We start from the raw sequence: 22,238 nt of genomic DNA on the forward strand, positions 1-22,238 counted from the left end.
TATTTTTTGGTTATTTGTCTCAGGCTGTTGGGGGTAGGTGCACCCGATTCTGCTGCGCTGCGTGTCGGGTAGTTGAACTGTTGCAATTTTGAACCATTTCACGTGTCGGAAGGTACAAACTCTGCCTTAACGGCCGGCCCGGAGAGAAAATCAAGTGCATTATAGGCTAACTGCTAGCCAATCAGATGGCTCAGATTACCATGTCTGTAGTAATGTAGCAGGCATATAAGGAAGCTACAGCGAAGTTGATACTGTGCGATTTTAAAATGTTTCAAAACATAACTAGAGAGAGACTGTCAAGTGTGAGTTCATGTTTAAGTTCTTACTCAGCACTGTCAACACTTTTGTATTCAACACTTTTATAAGCCATAAAATGTGCATTCTTCCTATTTTCACTCAGCGCTACAACAAGCACTGCAGCGGTAATGAATGAGTAGCAAAGTATATCGATAGGCTTGTGTTTTTGTTATTATTAGCGGTTTGGATCTTTTTTTTAATATCAAGGAATGTTTCACTTTCTCTGTACATAGGAGTAACAACATGAATTTGTGCATGAGGCAGAAATAACGAGGTGCGACTCAAGTTTTGGTAATTTTGGTAATTGTCAGAGGGATGTTGAAAGGCAGACCCTCAGGCTGCTGCTCTCTCCGTCCGCTCAGACTGTTGCATAGGCTTACATTTTGTAAGTCATGTTAAAAAATGATCTGAGCGGTAGATCTCGGCTTGCATTTTGACTCAGAAAGTGATCGTGACTCAGAAAAGGTTGGTGACAGCTGCTCTAGAGTTTTCCCTGATAAGACTATTAACGTTTCCCTCTACTGTGGCAATTGTAATCGAATCAACGCAATATTAGCCAATTTCAAATCAACACCCCGAAAGAAAATGAATTATGCAAGAGATTTTGATGTAGGTAGAACACATCGGAGTAGGAATTTATTGCAATGACATGCAAGACTCAGTGCGTACTCTACACAGACCAGTGCTGCAGTAGGCCAATATGCAAATAGACCATATACGGTGCATTCGGAAGTATTCAGACCCCTTCCCTTTTTCCACATTTTGTTACGTTACAGCCTTATCCTAAAATGGATTCAATTGTTTTTTTTCATCATCAATCTACACACAATACCCCATAAAGACAATGACAAAACAGGTTTTTCGAAAAAATGTAAAAAATTTACATAAGTATTCAGACCCTTTGCTAAGAGACTCAAAATTGAGCTCAGGTGCATCCTGTTTCCATTGATCATCCATGAGAGGTTTCTACAACTTGATTGGAGCCCACCTGTGGTAAATTAATATGTTTGGACATGATTTGGAAAGGCACACAACTGTCTATATAAGGTCCCACAGTTGACAGTGCATGTCAGAGCAAAAACCAAACCATGAGGTCAAAAGAATTGTCCGCAGAGCTCCGAGACAGGATTGTGTCATGGCAGAGATCTGGGGAAGGGTACCAAAACAATCTGCAGCATTGAAGGTCTCCAAGAACAGAGTGACCTCCATTATTCTTAAATGGAAGAAGTTCGGAACCACCAAGACTCTTTCTAGAGCTGGCTGCCCGGCCAAACTGAGCAATTGGGGAGAAGGGCCTTAGTCAGGGAGGTGAACAAGAACCTGATGATGACTTTGACAGAGCTTCCGAGTTCCTCTGTGGAGATGGGAGAAACTTCCAGAAGGACAACCATCTCTGCAGCACTCCACCAATCAGGCCTTTATAGTAGAGTGGCCAGACGGAAGCCACTCCTCAGTAAAAGGCACATGACTGCCCCCTTGGAGTTTGCCAAAAGGCACCTAAGGACTCTCAGACCATGAGAAACAAGATTCTCTGGTTTGATGAAACTAAGATTGAACTATTTGGCCTGAATGTCAAGCGTTACGTCTAGGGGAAACCTGATATTATCCCTATGGTGAAGCATGGTGGTGGCAGCATCATGCTGTGGGGCAGGGACTGGGAGACTAGTCAGGATTGAGGGAAAGAGGAACAGAGAAAATTACAGATAGATCCTTGATGAAAACCTGCTCCAGAGTGCTCAGGACCTCAGACTGGGGCGAAGGTTCACCTTCCTACAGGACAACGACCCTAAGCACACAGCCAAGACAATGCACGAGTGGCTTTAGGACAAGTCTCTGAATGTCCTTGAGTGGCCCAGCCATAGCCCGAACTTGAACCCGATCAAACATCTCTGGAGACCTGAAAATGACTGTGCTGCAAAGCTCCCCCATCCAACCTGGCAAAGCTTGTAGCGTCATACTCAAGAAGACTCAAGTCTGTAATCGCTGCCAAAGGTGCTTCAACAAAGTACTGAATTAAGGGTCATGAATACTTATGTAAATGTGATATTTCATTTTTTTTTTTTTTATACATTTGCAAAAATGTATAAAAACAGTTTTTGCTTTGTCATTATGGGGTATTTGTGTAGATTGATGAGGGGGAAATAACAATTGAATCCATTTTAGAACAAGGCTGTAACGTAACAAAATGTGGAAAAAGTAATGGGGTCTGAATACTTTCCGAATGCACTGTATGGATCTGTGCCATTTACTTTTAACTGGACTGTGTTTACAGCATGAGCGGTCATGAGTAGATATGCTTGTTTTGAGATCAAAGCAGGAGCTGCATGTAGCCACATGTGCACATTTTGTTCATATACTTTGTTTGTTACAAGCCCAGTTATAAAACTAAAACCAAAAACTATACTTTTAGTTATTGAGATATTTAGCACGTATATACTGTTGAGTCGTCAGCGTACATAGACACACAGGCTTTATTCAATGTCAGTGGAAGGTCATTAGTGAAAACAGAAAACCATACGTTCTCCTAACATCACTCTATTTTGATTTGCTTTTATCATTTTGGATTCAATTGAGAAGTTCTGATTACTTTTGATTACGTCTTATAAGTTATACTGATCATTTCAGTCAGGAAAGCAAAGTTCAGAGCCCCAAAGAGAGAGAGAGAGCGAGGGAAGGAGAGAGAAGCAGAGAGAGAGAAATAGAGTTAAAACAGGAGATTGAGAGGGTGGGGGGAGAGTGTGAGAGAGAGAGAGAAAGAAAGAGAGAGAGCGACAGAGAGAGAGGGAACGAGTTAAAGACGGAGAGAGAGTGAAAGATAAAAAGAGAGACAATATCTTCAGCTCTCAGCTCCGAGGGAGAAGTTGAGGGGAATGTTGATTGAATGATTGAATTGAGTCAATCGATGTGCGGCAGAATGGAAGAGAAAGAGAGAGGGTACAGAGAGAGAGAGAGAGAGAGAGAGATCGGTAGAATGTCTGTCTCTGAGGTCACTGATCATCATAAGAAGGGAGGACAGCAATGTGACAACACTAGCTTATATACTGTAAGGCTGGGTTAGAGGTTATTAGGGTTAATGTCCTTCAGCACCACATAGAGTTGGAGATAGAACATGTGTGTTAAATCGATTCAATTCTAAACAAATAGGAGGAAAGGAAGGCACTGCAAACCCCCTAAAATGCATCCAGCTATAGTAGAAACTGTGGCGTGTGTACATGATGTCTGCTGTGTGTGTTCTGGTATTGCAAGTGAAGCGGCAGATTGCTGAATGTGTTGAAGGCGAGCTGTGTTTGTGTGTGTTGTTGAGTGCGCGCAGCCTTGTGTGCGTGCCCAGCGTGTGTGTATGTGAGGCACGCGCCTGTCTGAGCATTTGCTAGGGAGGGGAGCTGGGCTGTTCCAGGTGGTTTCCATGGGGACAGGTTGAGTGAGGGATGGAGGCCTGCCTCTTTCTTGCTCTCCGTCGTTCAGTAATCTCTAGGGAAGGTTCTACCGTTCTCTGAGCATGGTAGAGACGCATGGAGAGAGACAGGTAGATTAGATGCTCTTCTCCACCCCTCCCCTCTCCTGTGCTCTCGTCATCCTTTCCTCTCTTCTCGTCTCTCCTCTGCTCTTGTTTTCTCTCTGTTTTTCTTTCTGTGTGTGTGTGTGTGTTATCCAACTGAGCAAAGGCATTATTAACTCATGTGAGGATGATTTCCTGAACTACCACCATTACATTGAATGTTTTTACTCAAATCCAGGGGAGCTTTTTTCTGTCTTTTTTTCTCTCTGGGACGTGATCTTAATGAGATCAGACTGCTGGATTCAACTCTTCTCCCTGGTCTTCAACCAGAACGCTGCTGCCAAGTTCTCTCTCCTGTTCCTTCTCTCTCTTCCTTCTATTCGCCTGCATTCCCTCAGCTTAAACTGGACAGCCTGTATAGCCCCTAGTCAGAAGCACACAAGCACACACACACACACGCATGCACACACACCCTCTGAAGGCAGTGGCGATCGGTGCCGTTTAAGATGAGGGAGGACAATCATTTATTTATGAGCGCGGCCTTATTTCTGTTACATGAAATTGGATGACTGTCATTCATATTCCATTCACACAGTTCAATGTAACATCGGCAATAAATTAATTAAACCAAAAGTTCTAGTGTTGGATAGCCAGCGAGTTAACATAGCATCCCTCTTTGTTTGAGCCAGGTGTCCGAGTAGGCTAAACTAGCTTGCTGCATTCGCTTGCTAAGTGAAATAAAAAATTAAAAAATACAATGAAATATAGCTAGCTCTGTCTCTCCTGCTCTCTCTTGCTTCTCCTACAAACTGTTCAACTATTGTCTTTCTCTTTTTTAGAGTCAACCATTTACCACATTTTATGCACTGCATTTTCCGATCCTTTGATTGGGTGGACAACGTGTCAGTTCATGCTGCAAGAGCTCTGATAAGTTGGAATACGTCCTCCGGAAGTTGTCATAGTTACTGTGTAAGTCTATGGAAGGGGGTGAGAACCATGAGCCTTCTAGGTTATGTGTTGAAGTCAATGTGGTGCTACCCTACAGAGTGCTGTTGAAGCTACTGTGTTCTAAACAATTATATGGTGACACGTGAATATATTTAGTTTAGTTTTATCTGAAAAGTTACCACGCACACACCTCTCTTGCTGCCTGGCTGCCTATCTGCAGGGTCAGGGCCATAGTCTCGGTGACAACTAGATGACCGTTCTTTGGACCTGATCCAATGTGCCCTCCTCTGCTAGAAGTCATTCAAGATTGTATTTGGCGTGTTTGTGTCTGTTTCTCCACGTCAACCCACAGAGTCAAAATGTACGAGAGAGAGAGAGAGAGAGAGAGAGAGAGAGAGAGAGATGTGACCTGTTGCCACATGAAAAGACAAACACCATTGTAAATACAACCCATATTTATGCTTATTTATTTTCCCTTTTGTACTTTAACCATTTGTACATCGTTACAGCACTGTGTATATACATAATATGACATTTGCAATGTCTTTATTCTTTTGGAACTTCTGTGAGTGTAATGTTTACTGTTAATTTTTATTGTTTATTTCACTTTTGTATATTATCTACCACACTTGCTTTGGCAACGTTAACATATGTTTCCCATGCCAATAAAACCCCTTGAATTGAATTGAATTGAATTGAGAGAGCGAGAGAGAGAGAGAGAGAGAGAGAGAGAGAGAGAGAGAGAGAGAGAGAGAGAGAGAGAGAGAGAGAGAGAGAGAGAGAGAGAGAGAGAGAGAGAGAGAGAGAGAGATATATTTTGTGGAGACTAATGTAGTCTCCTGTGAGTTGACCACGTATCTTATCTGTGTATGGAGGTTTAGCCCTTAGAGAATGATGAGCAAAGGAAAGAGAGAGGAGAGGAGAGGTATAAAGCACAAGGAGGTACAACCGCAGAGATGAGAGGAGAGGAGGCTGTCTGGGAGTGCAGGAGCAGTTTTAGTGACTACTCTTCGAGAGACAGTCTTCCCTTCAGATATTACTGAAGGAAGGAGAGAGGGTGGGTAGGAGAGAGAGCTGCTAGTGAGGAATGAGAGAAGGTGTGGAGGGATGGGAAGAGTGTTTTATTCAAAGGAGCGGCCAGTGACACCCTTCTTGACGGGGCTCCATGGGGTGATTGAGTCAGGGGGACAGAGGCTGTAGCGAGGCTGGGACAGGAGGCAGTCTGATCGGATACTTTCTGACCATACATCCCCTGGAGGACATGAAACTACTGGAAAGATAAAAAAGTGACAGAGGGGAGGGTAAAGAGAAAGGGGGAGAGGATTTAAATTAAAAAGAGAGCAGAGGGAAAGAGGGAAGGAGACAAGGACTAAAGCCCGGTTCAGATACAACAGGCGGCAGACATAAGGAGAGACGAGACAAAACTAGTTTTCATATGTTGTGTTGTCACATCTGACTAAAGACGGGGCAATCAGGTCAAGAAGACGAGACGGGCAGTTGAGACCGTTTCCACGGTAACACATCAGGAAGAGTGAACACTTAAGGACTTGATATCAGCAAGTTAATCTAGCTAACTGCAGCAAAATACCTAGCTAGCTAGCTGCTGGACTAAACACAGACCATCAGCACATTGTTCTCCGATTTGCAAATGGGATCCGTCTCGTCGCAAGTCTTTAGCTAAGATTTTACATGTTGAATCTTGGAAACTCCAGCAACCAATATGAGACATTCTAAAACTAGACCGTTCAGATCAAGCAAACTTTGTTCTGAAACTGCATATACCCGCCTCGGCTGTTGTATCTGAATTGGGCTTTAGGTCAGTATTATGCGCTGAACAGTGTTCTCTTTTAGTGGACATGCTTCCGTAAAGGCACAGGTAGAATGCTGCGCTTAGCTTGAGCTTTTTGTTGTTCTAAGAATTGATGTTACTGTTGTTTTGTTCATGTTATCACATAACACCAAGAGAGAGAGGGAGAGACACAGGCATGCGCACACACGCACACACGCACACATGTAAACACACACACACACACACACACACACACACACACACACACACACACACACACACACACACACACACACACACACACACACACACACACACACACACACACACACACACACACACACACACACACACACACACACCTGCGAAAGGTTGTGAATAATGCAGCAGCATCTGTTAACAGTGCCAAGGGTTATACTGTGTGGGCTAACGGTAGCTAACACTACCTCATTCGGTTTATATCAACAAGCTCTCACAGTCTCACTTCAGAATCCGACATTTCAACTAAACTAAAATGTGGAATTGTTTTAAGATGGTCATACCAAGGATCATTTAACTATTTGATTTAGAGTTTTAGGACCCCTTTAGGTATAAAGGAATATATAAAACAATTATTTGATGAAACATTGTTGAATTTGGCCCATACAATTGCATTGAAGAACAGATTCATGGAAAAACAGATAGTCCAAAAATTTATCAAAAGGACGTTTGTTTTAAAGCGTCTGTCCTGTATCCGAGAGATACAAGAAAAATCTGTATCATTTTTTTATTTACCCATATTTAACCCCCTTTTTAGCGCTAAACTACTTCCATATACACTGAGTATACAAAACATTTAGAACACCTGCTCTTTCCATGACATAGACTGACCAGGTGAATCCAGGTGAAAGCTATGATCCCTTATTGATGTCACTTGTTAAACCACTTCAATCAGTGTAGATGGGGACAGGGTAGCCTTTTCCTGCAGTCAATGACCAAAAGCACCCTCTTTGGCCTCATGGGTGGAATATTCTGAATATTTTTCTAATCATTATTATTTATTATTTATTTCTAGTTAACAACGAAAATCCGGCACTTCTATGTCAAACATTTTTGCTATATTTTAGTCTTCTGAAAGCTATAATCCTTTATTGATGTCACTTGTTAAATCTACAAGTTGAACAAGTTAAAGAAGGATTTATAGACCTTGAGACAATTGAGACATGGATTGTGTATTCAGAGGGTGAATGGGCAAGACAAAACATTTGAACATTGAACAAGGTATGGTAGTAGGTGCCAGGTGCACCGGTTTGTGCCAAGAACTGCAACGCTGCTGGGTTTTTCACACTCAACAGTTTCCCGTGTGTATCAAGAATGGTCCACCACCCAAAGGACATCCAGCCAACTTGACCCAACTGTGGGAAGCATTGGAGTCAACATTGGCCAGCAACCCTTGAGAAGACCGATTTTGGGGCTGTCTCATGGTCTGACAAACACCACTGTAGCTCGACTACCTTCCACCGCAGATGCAGAAGGCCGCCATTGGCGGATGTGGTGGATTGAGACGCAGCCCATGCAAAAAACAGACATCTCTAAACAGACGGATTTTGATGGGGATGTTTTTATTATGCTGATTAGATTACCGTGGGGGCACAGATATTGACTCTGGAGGGTTAATGTAAGGTTGCGGGATCAGGTGGCTTTGCAAGGCTAGGTTACAGGCGGCTTTGCGAGGAAAGGTTTCTCTCCCACTACACTCATCCTATAATCTCTCCCTTCTGCTAAATCTTTCTCCCTCCTGTCCCCTGATTCTGCCTCTTCGACCCTACTCTCCTCCCTTTCCACCTCCTATAACTCACACTGTCCCCTTTCCTCCCGTCCGGCTCGGCCCTCCCTCCTGCTCCATGGCTGAGTGACTCATTGTGAGCTTACAGAACAGGGCTGCTGGCAGCTGAGTGAAAATGTAGGAAAACGAAACTTCTGGAAGACTTATCCTCCTTTCACACCCTCCTCTCTACCTTCTCTTCCTCTGCATCCACTGCTAAAGCCACTTTCTATCACTCGAAATTTGAAGCTTCTGCCTCCGACCCTGGGGAACTCTTTTCTACCTATTTTCCATCATTAATTCTCCAACCCCTCGCTCCTCCTCCCTCTCTGTGGACGACTTTGTCAACCACTTTGACAAGAAGGTGGACGACATCTGCTCCTCGTTAACTCAGCCTATTGAGTCCACCGGTCCCACTCACACTGAACTACCCTACGCCTTGACCTCTTTCTCTCCTCCCTCTCCAGATGAAATCCTGCTCCTAGTGACATCTGGCCTCCCGACAACCTGCCCGCTTGACATATCCTTTCCTCCATTCCTCAGACCATCGCTGGAGACCTCCTTCCATTCCTCACTTCCGTCATCAACTCATCCCTTATCACTGAGTTCAAAATGTCCAGAGTCGCTCCACTCTGACGTCAAAGATTATAGACTGTTATCCTTTCTTTTCAAAACACATAGTCTCAGACCGACTCTCTCGCTATCTCTCTCAGAACAATCTTCTTGACCCTAACCAGTCAGGCTTCAAGACGGGTCATTCAACCGAAACTGCTCTCCTCTGTGTCACGGAGGCTCTCCGCACTACCAAAGCTGACTCTCTATCCTCTGTCCTCATCCTCCTAGATCTATCCGCTGCCTTCGACACCGTGAACCATCATATCCTCCTCTCCACCCTCTCAGGGCTGGGCGTCTCAGGCTCTGCATACTCTTGGATTGCATCCTATCTGGCAGGCCGCTCCTACCAGGTGACGTGGAGAGGATCTGTGTCTGCACTCTCACTTGTTTGCTTCGATGTCCCCCAGGCCCTCTTCTCTCTATACACCAAGTCACTAGGCTCCGTCATATCCTTACATGGTCTCTCCTATAATTGTTATGCAGATGACACTCAACTACTGTATTTTTCTCCTTTCCCCCTTCTAACACCCAGGTGGCGACACTCATCTCTGCATGCCTGGCAGATATCTCAGCTTGGATGTGAGCCCACCACCTCAAGCTCAACCTTGACAGAACAGAGCTGCTCTTCCTTCTGGGCAAGGCCTGCCCACTCCAAGGCCTCTCCATCATGGTGTGCAAAGAACCTTGGCGTGACCCTGGACAACACCATGTTGTTTTCTGCAGGCATCAAAGCATGCTCTACAACATCCATAGAGTAAGACCCTACCTCACACAGGAAGCATTGCAGGTCCTAATCCAGGCACTTGTCATCTCCCGTCTGGACTACTACTGGGCTCCCCGCTTGTCCCATCAAACCCCTGCAACTTAACGCTGCAGGCTGCCTGGTGTTCAACCTTCCCCAAGTTCTCCCATGTCTGCTCATCCACACACTCCACTGGCTTCCTGTCGAAGCTTGCATCCACTACAAGACCATGGTACTTGCCTATGGAGCAGCAAGAGGAACTTACAACATTATCAATGTCTACACTGTATTTCTGATCAATTTGATGTTATTTTAATGGTCAAAAAATGTGCTTTTCTTTCGAAAACAAGGACATTTTTAAGTGACCCCAAACTTTTGAACGGTAGTGTATATAGGACAGCAGGGATACAATTAGCTTCAGTGCACACAGAGTAATGTGACAGAGAGGTGTGTGTGCGTGTGCGTTTGTTTGTGTGCGTGTGAATGTGTGTGTGTGCACTTTCAGAAAACTTTTCAGGCTGTCAGACACTGCCAGATCATTAAGGAGGTTTGGTCAGTGAGAGGAAGGGAGGGATGGAAAGAGGCAGAAAAAGGGGGAGAGAAAGGAGGGAGTGAGAGAAGAAGAAGTCTCTCACTCATTAATGAGTGTCACCATAATTATCTCACTTTGCACTTCACACAACTTCCCTGGAACTCTGTCAACTCCTCAGGGACTAACACACACTAACACACACACAGACTTGCTCTGAAAAAAAAGTGTATTTTTAATTACCGTGGCAACTGTCCTGAATGAACCCTGAAACAGACTAAACATTCCAGCACGCGCCTCTCGTGGTGCGGTTTGATGACCACATGTAGCCTGCACTCTCACACACAGGCACGCGCACACACACCTACCTACACACACATATCGTCCTCCCCTCCCTTGCAGATAAAATAACATCATACCTTCATTATAATAACTGAGACAACATTCACACACTCTTACACATACCAACACCACGTGTGAAAATAAACTTGCAAAGAAAGTCACATTATAAAAGACCGTCTATGACAGCTCTGTCACTTTACTGCTGTTGGACTATCTTCTCTGCTCTCTGAAATGACTGTGTCGGTCGCCCACTCGAGGCACTGTGAGAGAGAGGAGAGATGGAGGGAGAGAGCGAGTGAGACAGAGGGAGGTGAGAGAGGGTGAGAGACAGAGCAGTCTAATTGTCTCGTCTACTTCGAGAAGTGTCGTTGTCTTCGTCTCCTCTTCATCATCACACAGGCATCTCTCTGAAGTCACACTAACACAGCAGACCGCCGGTATCTTCGAGTTTGTGTGTGTGTGTGTGTGTGTGTGTGTGTGTGTGTGTGTGTGTGTGTGTGTGTGTGTGTGTGTGCGTGTGCGCGCTCTCAGACTCAGGCTATGTGACTGGTGGTGATTGAGTAAGCCTTAATGAAATAATCCACCCAAAACCACTCATTCCTTTAATTTACAGTGTTAACCTTTGACACGTACCAACACATGGATCATTCTACAGTGGTACAGTGATTAGGACGCGTATTTAGAACGTCCGGTTTCGATTGACACAACAGTCAGCGTTTGAGCTGGCCACACTTTTGCACAAACACAGTCCTTACAAAGTTATGTCCAGAATGTGACCAGTTTATTTTTGGATGCAATGTTCAGACATTCACAGAAGTAGCTACAGCATAACACAATCATCCAAACCAGAAAATGTAGGCTACATTAGTCCTGGCGCTAACTGAGGAAAGATTTACATAACACAAGCGGTCATATTTAGCTAACTCTCGGCTGACAGAAACCATAAAATGAATTAGCTAATAGCAATTACTATTTACAATTCATCACATCATGGGTGACCTCACCAGTGATCTAAATAATTGAGTAAAACCCTTTCTAAAAAAATTATCAGACGATGGGTAGTTTGTGCGCGCCGCCATGTTAGTGTTTTTACGTCAACCAAAGATAACAAGAGGAGACAAGATTTGTTTTGTCTGTTTGCAGTATGCATGTTGAACGGGGTGTGTAGTCTACCATCATTCACTTCCCTTCATTCACTTCCAGAAGTTTACTCGAAAGATGAGTGAACCATCCCTTCACCTCATTTTGTTATAACATCGCTGGTCTGACAGACGTTTGCGTGACCCCCAGAATGCTTGTATAATGTCAACAAACATGACACCAAGCATAGCTGGCAAATAGCTTAGCATTAGCTCATCATAATCAGTACAACCTTCCAAAAGTATTTTACACCTATCATATGTGTCCATTACAATCTATGCAAGAATCGGAATGCATGATTTGTCATCAGTACTTGAAAACATGTGAATAAAACTGTAAATACATTATGCTCCATACAAACATAAATACATACATACGGTAGAAACAACAACATGATATACAGAAAATAAGGCACTTACTTTGATAGGAACTCACACATGTCAAAAGTTATTATTTGTAAGGAAAACAATAATGACGGCAATGCGAGCACCAACCAGAAAATGTGCCAGGGGGAAAAGGTTTGTGCAAGACTGTGCAAATGTCTTCATACTTGATCTGCGGAAACACGGGGGAAGTGCTTGGGCTCTCGTCAAAGAGAGAAGTTTGTCCCGCGTTATGTGTTATGATATCGGCCAGTATTGAAATCTGACAATTGAAGTCGGAAGTTTACATACACTTAGGTTGGAGTCATTAAAACTAGTTTTTCAGCCACTCCACAGATTTCTTGTTAACAAACTATAGTTTTGGCAAGTCGGTTAGGACATCTACTTTGTGCATGTCACAAGTAATTTTTCTAACAATTGTTTACAGAGATTATTTCACTTATAATTCACTGTATCACAATTCCAGTGGGTCAGAAGTTTACATACACTAAGTTGACTGTGCTTTTAAACAGCTTGGAAAATTCCAGAAAAGGATGTCATGGCTTTAGAAGCTTCTGATAGGCTAATTGACATAATTTGAGTCAATTGGAGGTGTACCTGTGGATGTATTTCAATGCCTACCTTCAATCTCAGTGCCTCTTTGCTTGACATCATGGGAAAATCTAAAGAAATCAGCCAAGACCTCAGAAAAAAATTGTAGACCTCCACAAGTCTGGTTCATCCTTGGGAGCAATTTCCAAACGCCTGAAGGTTCCACGTTCATCTGTACAAACAATAGTACGCAAATATTAACACCATGGGACAATGCAGCCGTCATATTGCTCAGGAAGGAGATGTGTTCTGTCTCCTAGAGATGAACATACTTTGGTGCGAAAAGTGCAAATCAATCCCAGAACAACAGCAAAGGACCTTGTGAAGATGCTGGAGGAAACAGGTACAAAAGAATCTATATCCACAGTAAAACGAGTCCTATATCGACATAACCTGAAAGGCCGCTCAGCAAGGAAGAAGCCACTGCTCCAAAACCGGCATAAAAAAGCCAGACTACGGTTTGCAACTGCACATGGTGACAAAGATCGTACTTTTTGTAGAAATGTCCTCTGGACTGATGAAACAAAAATAGAACTGTTTGGCCATAATGACCATCATTATGTTTGGAGGAAAAAGGGGGGGGCTTGGGAGCCGAAGAACACCATCCTAACCGTGAAGCACGGGTGTGGCAGCATCATGTTGTGGGGGTGCTTTGCTGCAGGAGGGACTGGTGCACTTCACAAAGTAGATGGCATCATGAGGCAGGACAATTATGTGGATATATTGAAGCAACATCTCAAGACATCAGTCAGGAAGTTAAATCTTGGTCGCAAATGGGTCTTCCAAATGGACAATGACCCCAAGCATACTTCCAAAGTTGTGGCAAAATGGCTTAAGGACAACAAAGTCAAGGTATTGGAGTGGCCATCACAAAGCTCTGACCTCAATCCTATAGAACATTTGTGGGCAGAACTGAAAAAGCATGTGTGAGCAAGGAGGCCTACAAACCCGACTCAGTTACACCAGCTCGGTCAGGAGGAATGGGCCAAAATTCACCCAACTTATTGTGGGAAGCTTGTGGAAGGCTACCCGAAATGTTTGACCCAAGTTAAACAATGTTAAGGCAATGCTACCAAATACTAATTGAGTGTATGTAAATTTCTGACCCACTGGGAATGTGATGAAAGAAATAAAAGCTAATTCTCTCTACTATTATTCTGACATTTCACATTCTTAAAATAAAGTGGTGATCCTAACTGACCTAAGACGGGGAATTTTTACTAGGATTAAATGTCAGGAATTGTGAAACACAGTTTAAATGTATTTGGCTGAGGTGTATGTAAACTTCTGACACGTTTTCGTGATCTAAAAGTCATCTTCCTGTTAACTTCCAGTGTAGTGAGAGCGACTTTATCACAATACTACGTCATACCGGCTGTACTACGTCATACCGGTTGTATTTCTACCTGCGAGAACGGCAAGAGCTCAGATACACATTAAAAATTGATTGAACATCGCTTACAGACCCCCCCCCCCCAAAAAAAAATATAACATTCAAAGTGGGTGAATCTTTCTTTTAACCCCTAGGCCTGATGGATAAAAACACACACCCAAAAGAGAAAGAAAGAACACAATTTGTTGGAGATGAAGAGGTAGAGGGAGAGAGGGAGACATTTGAGAAATAGAACAGAGAGAGTTCTAGGGAGGGAGGGAGGGAGGGATTTATAAAGGAAGGCAGAGTTGAAAAGAACACCTTGGGCGGTATTGATAGATTGAGTGGATAAGACAGGCTGCCATGAAAATATTTTTTCTCTGTAACCATTGGTAACTGGCAACTGTTCATAACCGTGATAATAATCATGTCGGTAACCATTGGTAACTGCAATCATATCCATGTTTGTAGCCATGTCGGTAACCGTGTCTGTATTTGTCCCTGTCCTATGTGTGTTTATGGTGAAAGCAGTGACATCAGGTGCCATAGAGCAGTGGTTCTCAAACTTTTTGACCCGCGTCCCCCAAAAAGGAGTGGGTCAATGCTTGCGACCCCTATGCACGCACACGCACACGTGAACACACACGCACAATCGCTTCAACAAAGTACTGAGTAAATGGTCTGAATACTTAGGTAAATGTGGTATTTCCGTTGTTTTTTAAAAATACATTTGAAAACATTTCTAAAAACCTGTTTTTGCTTTGTAATTATGGGTATTATGTGTAGATTGATGAGGGGGAAAAACGATTTCATCAATTTTAGAATAAGGCTGTAACGTAACAAAATGTGGAAAAAGTCGAGGGATCTGAATTCTTTCCGAATGCACCGTACATTTGTTTGAGAGTACAACGTTTTGCCCACTAGATGCCGCTGTTCCTGCTACTGCCACCACACCCTTTTATCCATTCTGCTGGTCTCTTCCGTTTCTTAAATGGATCACAACATTTTCATAGCAACTTTGGGTAGAAAATCAATAGCTTTTGCTCATGATGATCATAATGTATTTCATCTCTAATAAACTGCATGGATTCATCGTATTTCATCTCTAATAAACTGCATGGTTTCATCGTATTTCATCTCTAATAAACTGCATGGTTTCATCGTATTTCATCTCTAATAAACTGCATGGTTTCATCGTATTTCATCTCTAATAAACTGCATGGTTTCATCGTATTTCATCTCTAATAAACTGCATGGTTTCATCGTATTTCATCTCTAATAAACTGCATGGTTTCATCGTATTTCATCTCTAATAAACTGCATGGTTTCATCGTATTTCATCTCTAATAAACTGCATGGTTTCATCGTATTTCATCTCTAATAAACTGCATGGTTTCATCGTATTTCATCTCTAATAAACTGCATGGTTTCATCGTATTTCATCTCTAATAAACAGCATGGTTTCATCGTATTTCATCTCTAATAAACTGCATGGTTTCATCGTATTTCATCTCTAATAAACTGCATGGTTTCATCGTATTTCATCTCTAATAAACTGTATGGTTTCATCGTATTTCATCTCTAATAAACTGCATGGTTTCATCGTATTTCATCTCTAATAAACTGCATGGTTTCATCGTATTTCATCTCTAATAAACTGCATGGTTTCATCGTATTTCATCTCTAATAAACTGCATGGTTTCATCGTATTTCATCTCTAATAAACTGCATGGTTTCATCGTATTTCATCTCTAATAAACTGCATGGTTTCATCGTATTTCATCTCTAATAAACTGCATGGTTTCATCGTATTTCATCTCTAATAAACTGCATGGTTTCATCGTATTTCATCTCTAATAAACTGCATGGTTTCATCGTATTTCATCTCTAATAAACTGCATGGTTTCATCGTATTTCATCTCTAATAAACTGCATGGTTTCATCGTATTTCATCTCTAATAAACTGCATGGTTTCATCGTATTTCATCTCTAATAAACTGCATGGTTTCATCGTATTTCATCTCTAATAAACTGCATGGTTTCATCGTATTTCATCTCTAATAAACTGCATGGTTTCATCGTATTTCATCTCTAATAAACTGCATGGTTTCATCGTATTTCATCTCTAATAAACTGCATGGTTTCATCGTATTTCATCTCTAATAAACTGCATGGTTTCATCGTATTTCATCTCTAATAAACTGCATGGTTTCATCGTATTTCATCTCTAATAAACTGCATGGTTTCATCGTATTTCATCTCTAATAAACTGCATGGTTTCATCGTATTTCATCTCTAATAAACTGCATGGTTTCATCGTATTTCATCTCTAATAAACTGCATGGTTTCATCGTATTTCATCTCTAATAAACTGCATGGTTTCATCGTATTTCATCTCTAATAAACTGCATGGTTTCATCGTATTTCATCTCTAATAAACTGCATGGTTTCATCATATTTCATCTCTAATAAACTGCATGGTTTCATCATATTTCATCTCTAATAAACTGCATGGTTTCATCATATTTCATCTCTAATAAACTGCATGGTTTCATCATATTTCATCTCTAATAAACTGCATGGTTTCATCATATTTCATCTCTAATAAACTGCATGGTTTCATCATATTTCATCTCTAATAAACTGCATGGTTTCATCGTATTTCATCTCTAATAAACTGCATGGTTTCATCATATTTCATCTCTAATAAACTGCATGGTTTCATTGTATTTCATCTCTAATAAACTGCATGGTTTCATCGTATTTCATCTCTAATAAACTGCATGGTTTCATCGTATTTCATCTCTAATAAACTGCATGGTTTCATCGTATTTCATCTCTAATAAACTGTATGGTTTCATCGTATTTCATCTCTAATAAACTGCATGGTTTCATCGTATTTCATCTCTAATAAACTGCATGGTTTCATCATATTTCATCTCTAATAAACTGCATGGTTTCATCGTATTTCATCTCTAATAAACTGCATGGTTTCATCGTATTTCATCTCTAATAAACTGCATGGTTTCCCGAATCGTAGTTAGAGGACCACACACCTACTGTCTGATGTCATCGCGTGACTCTAAGTTTACTTTGACATGATGATACGCTTCCACCGCAATTTCTCACATAATTCATTTTACAGACACCAAAAGATCCCACCGTGTCAAATGAACAAATGATCTGTTGGCATTTATAAAAACGTCCTGTTTCCATCACAGCTGTCAGGATTTTATACGGTATGTCTTTACTGTCATAAAAACTGTGGATGGAAACGTGGTTATTGTGATGCCGTCAGATTAACATTAGATGTAGTATAACATTAGCTAGCTAGCTACGATTGAGAGGAGGAGAGCACCGGATTTTAGCTAGCTAACGTTGGCGTTGCAAGGTATTTTTGACAAACCTTTGGGAGTAATGACAACATTATTATCTGTCTGAAGTAAATTTGACGACGTCATAAGGATGACGAAGTTGTTTCCTACAAATGATTTGCCAACTTTAGCAATGTCATCATATTTCCTAGCCGCTATAGTGTAATTTAGACTAAAAGGACAAAGGAGAGGAGAGACAGGGAAGAGAAAAGAGAGTGGAAAGAGAAGACTGTGAGGACAGTGAAGACTGTGAAGACTGTGAGGACAGTGAAGACTGTGAAGACTGTGAGGACAGTGAAATGGTGTTCCCCTCCCAGTTACAGATGTCGCTGCTTAAGTGTGTGTGCATGTGTTCGTTATTGATGTGGTGAGCTGGGCGCGTAATACAGCTCCACTTAGCAACATGAACGAGCAATTAGTACATGGCACACGGAGCTACCGCAATGGTGGTAGTGTTGGGGAGGAAGCGTCGCCATGATGGCATGGAACAACTATCTTCACTGTTGGTTTTTCCATCGAAGGCGTCCACTTAACCACTCTACAGCTGGATTTTTAAGTGGGAACACATTTCTCACAATGCCTTACACATCATGATCACTCTGTGTGCTCTTAGGTCATGGGGAAATATTTCCCTCTTCCTTTTCCTCTCTCTTTCTCCATCTCTTACTCTCTGTGGGTCTGTTTCCCTCTCTCTCGTTATCCCCCAACTCGCTTAAATCAGCAGATGAACACTGTAACGAGATGTGTTGGATGATTGGTTAACATTGGAATTGAACCCCCCCACCCCTCTTTCTCCTTCTGTAGAGCTGCTCAGAAGTTGAACCTGTCATCGAAGAAGAAGAAGCAGCGCCCAGCGCCCCCCCCAGTTGTGTGTGACCCCCCTCTGTTCCCCACCGACTTCAGTGGGACCCTGCAGACCGCCCCTCCCCCCGCCCCACCTTGCCTGTTACGGGCTGCCAGCAAGATCAAAGACACCCCCGGACTAGGCAAGGTAGGACTTTATGAGCGCACATGCACTCACACACACACACGTACGTACAGTACGGTATCCTTCATTCCTGCTGCTGTGGCCATTTTCCTACCACACACATACAGACAAACATACACACACACACATACAGACAAACATACACACACACACATACAGACAAACATACACATACAGACAAACACACACACACACACACACACACACACACACACACACACACACACACACACACACACACACACACACACACACACACACACACACACACACACACACACACACAGACGCACACATTTCCACATTTCCCTGCTGCCTGTAACCTGTGAGAGCAGGCAAGATATTAGACCATACAGCAATGTGTGCCGTCGGATTTGCTCAAATCTCCCAAGGGTCCTAGCCATGACTGACAGGCAACTGTTTCAGATCCCCCCCTCCTCCGCTTGGGTTTTGGTACATTCCGTCTCACCTTAATCGAATCAGCCCAGCAGGGATGCTTCCATTCACCTCCAGATTGCGGGGGGAGATATTTTATATCAGTAAAGGAAATTAAATGATGTGTGTTCTTATCTCTAGGCATACTTAAAAGGAAGTCCCTGAAGGAAAGATAAAGTGCTGGTTTGTGAACCTCAGGCTGCTAGCAGCTCTACCTGTACTCGCTGAAGAGACAGATGTGAAAGAATGAAGAAATGGAGAGATCCGTCTGTCACTGTAGAAAATGTTGTCTAAAATATTGCACACCATTTGGGAGATCATTTTGCAGATTTTCAAGCTAAAACATATTGATACAAGCTTGATTTAAGAGAGATTATTTTGTGGATAAAACAAATGAATGACATTTCATCGTCTTAATATAATATACGATTAATTCCTCCTCTTCCTCCTTGTCCATCGATTAGGTTTATCTCCAATCCGCCCATCTTCTCCTTCACTCTCTCTCCTCCCCTCCTTTCTTCTCAACACTCCTCTCGGCTGACAGTGAAGGATTGTGGGGCTTCCAAGGTCACTTCAATCACCCAGCAAAGTGTTAACCACACAGCCACACAGACGCTCACAAACAGACACAGACAGACACACACAGACACGCTCTGGAGCGAGCGGCAGCCTTGAGAGAAATGACACTAAGAAGCATAAGCAATTATTAATAGCTGTCTCAGATCAGGCCAAAAACAACACCTCACAGGCAGTTGTGTGTGTGTGTGTGTGTGTGTGTGTGTGTGTGTGTGTGTGTGTGTGTGTGTGTGTGTGTGTGTGTGTGTGTGTGTGTGTGTGTGTGTGTGTGTGTGTGTGTGTGTGTGTGTGTGTGTGTGTGTGTGTGTGTGTGTGTGTGTGCGTGCGTGCGTGCGTGCGTGCGTGCGTGCGTGCGTGCGTGCGTGCGTGCGTGCGTGCGTGCGTGCGTGCGTGCGTGCGTGCGCGCGCGTGCGTGCATGCAGAGTATGGGAATTCAATAGCCACTTTGCTACCGTGTTGTGGGTAAAATATTAATAGTGTCGGTATTGGCAGGCCTACGAAAGGCTTAATTGTGAGATAGATAGAGGGGTGGACACGAGCCAGGAGAACAACAAGGCAGATTGAAGGAGGGAGGAAAGAGAGACAGATATTTAGAGAGAGAGACAGAGAGAGACAGAGAAAGATATGGAGAGATAGAAAGAGGGTTTAGACGTCTGATTCTGCATTAAGACTGTCAGAGCTTTTGTGTGTGTGCTGTCATACTCATTCCTCTCACACTCCTCTCTCTGTGTCTCTATGTGTGCGTGTGTGTGTGTGTGCGTGCGTGCGTGTCTGTGTATACATGTGTGTTAGTGAGCGCAGTCTCTAAGCTGTGTTGCCAATTTAGCACTTTTGTCGCTAGATTTAGTTTAGATTTAGTTTTCAGACCCCTCCAGTGACTTTTATTGGTAAAAGAGTACAGTGACAAATGTATCTACTTTTTAAGGCTTCCCCAGCGACTATTGGATGATTTAGCGACTTCCCTGTTTGTGTGTGTGCCCGTTCAGCTGAGCTCAGCTGTGCTACTCCGATCTGCGGTCTGCGCCCCTTCCAAAGCCTCTCAGTCCTCTCCCTGCTGCTGCAGTAACTGAAGTGAAGTGAATTTTATTCAAATGGGTTTTGTGTTGTAAAATGATACCACAGCTCTGCAAGGCATAAATAATAATAATATATATTTTTTTTTAAGTAAAAAATAAAATGTTCAATCTACCTTTCTCGGTTTTTCTGTGCTGTTTAATGATTTAATTGGTTCCTTTTTGTTCTCCTTCAAACATTATTTTTAGTTTTGCTTTGGAGAATTGCTCATTGCAAGCAATGAGAAAGAGGGACTGGACAGCATAAGCAGAAAAAAAAGTAGAATAATATATATTTTTTATACCATGTGCAAATGGTCGTTATGAAGTCACTGTTATGTCATGACGTCATCTAGCAACTTCTAGCGACAAATGGAGCAACCAACAGCTACTTTCCTTGAATTGTTGGCAAAACTGGTCTCATGGGATTCGTTTCTGTAATTTAAAAGCTCACATTAGTTTGATATTGGCTTAACCGGTCTCCATGGTTACAATCAACGGCCAGCAATGAGATACCTGTGAGACACACACACACGCACAGTCCCACTGGTACTCTTCCTTAATCAGATTTCTCTCTTATCACATCCCCAGTTATGAGAAAAACGAGAACGAGAGAGAGTGAGTCGGAAGAAAATAACCCTGTGAATTATTCAGTCGAGCCTCTTTTAACTGATACTCTAAAAACGACTGCGGAGAGTTTGTGTTTTCCTGCCTCGTCAAATGACATGGTGATTAAATATTTATCAGCAACACGATGACAACGTCAGAAACATTGCTATCGATTCATTCCCAGCTCAGTCACACTGTTACTTATTCATTCAATGCTGCAGCATAAAATGTTATGATGTCTGCTGTGTCCTAAGGCTACACACACACCACAGGAGGTTGGTGGTACCTTCATTGGGGAGAACAGGCTTGTGGTAATGACTGGAGCGGCATCAGTGGAATGGTATCAAATACATCTAACATATGGTTTCCGTGGTTTCCAGGTGTTTGATGCCATTCCATTTGCTCCGTTTCGGCCATTTTTATGAGCCGTCCTCCCCTCAGCAGCCTCCACTGACACATACTGGTCAGGGTTCAAAGTAATGAGACATAAAGCCAATATTTACCAACCGACCTTCAGACATGTTGGAATGTGACCTCTGCTACCTGCTAGGCCATCGGTTCTGCTGTGAGTTACTCGTTGTTTGAGTTCTGATGCCTTTATGGACAGACAGACGGACCAGCCTGGTGCAGTGTAGACTCGGGACCTGACAGGCAGACTGGGTTGGAGAGGGAGAGAGAGAAGGGGGGGATAGAGAGAGATGGAGGAGGAGCGGAAGAGAGAGAAGGGGGAGAGAAGGGGAAGATAAAGAGTGGAGGGTCTAGAGAGAGGTAACGGACGATAGAGCGAGAGGTAGAGAGAGACGGAAGAGCTGTTATCAGTGTGACATCAGGGTCTGTCAGAGGAGTGGCTCCAGGGGACTTGATGAACGCAGAGAGAGACGAGAGCTTCCACTCAAATACACTACTAATGGGCCCTCTCCCAGCCCCTCCCCCCTCGTATTCCCTTAACCCCTCTCAACCTCTCCTCGTCCATCTCTCTTTCTTTCCCCCATCTACTGTATGACCCCTTTCCCCACACTGTTTAAGCTGAACAAAGAGCCTATAGCTCTGTCTCTGTCATTGTGCGATTGGTACATCCAGTATACACCCACAGATTCTTGAAGAACACGACTTATGAATGCCTAATGAGCTTAGTTCGACCTGTCGCACCCCG

The 22,238-nt window shown here is 42.9% G+C and overlaps 1 protein-coding gene across 1 annotated transcript in view; it reads left to right on the forward strand.

Annotated features, from left to right (window-relative positions):
• Positions 1-22,238, forward strand: part of LOC139530626 (kinesin-like protein KIF26B) — a 156,659-nt gene that overhangs the window by 85,450 nt on the left and 48,971 nt on the right. The window contains exon 5 of the mRNA XM_071327202.1: positions 18,230-18,416. Within this exon, the coding sequence (XP_071183303.1) occupies positions 18,230-18,416 (187 nt within the window). The remainder of the gene's footprint in view (positions 1-18,229; positions 18,417-22,238) is intronic.

This window comes from Salvelinus alpinus, chromosome 9 (genome assembly GCF_045679555.1).
Source record: "Salvelinus alpinus chromosome 9, SLU_Salpinus.1, whole genome shotgun sequence".
NCBI classification, from domain to species: Eukaryota; Metazoa; Chordata; class Actinopteri; order Salmoniformes; family Salmonidae; genus Salvelinus; species Salvelinus alpinus.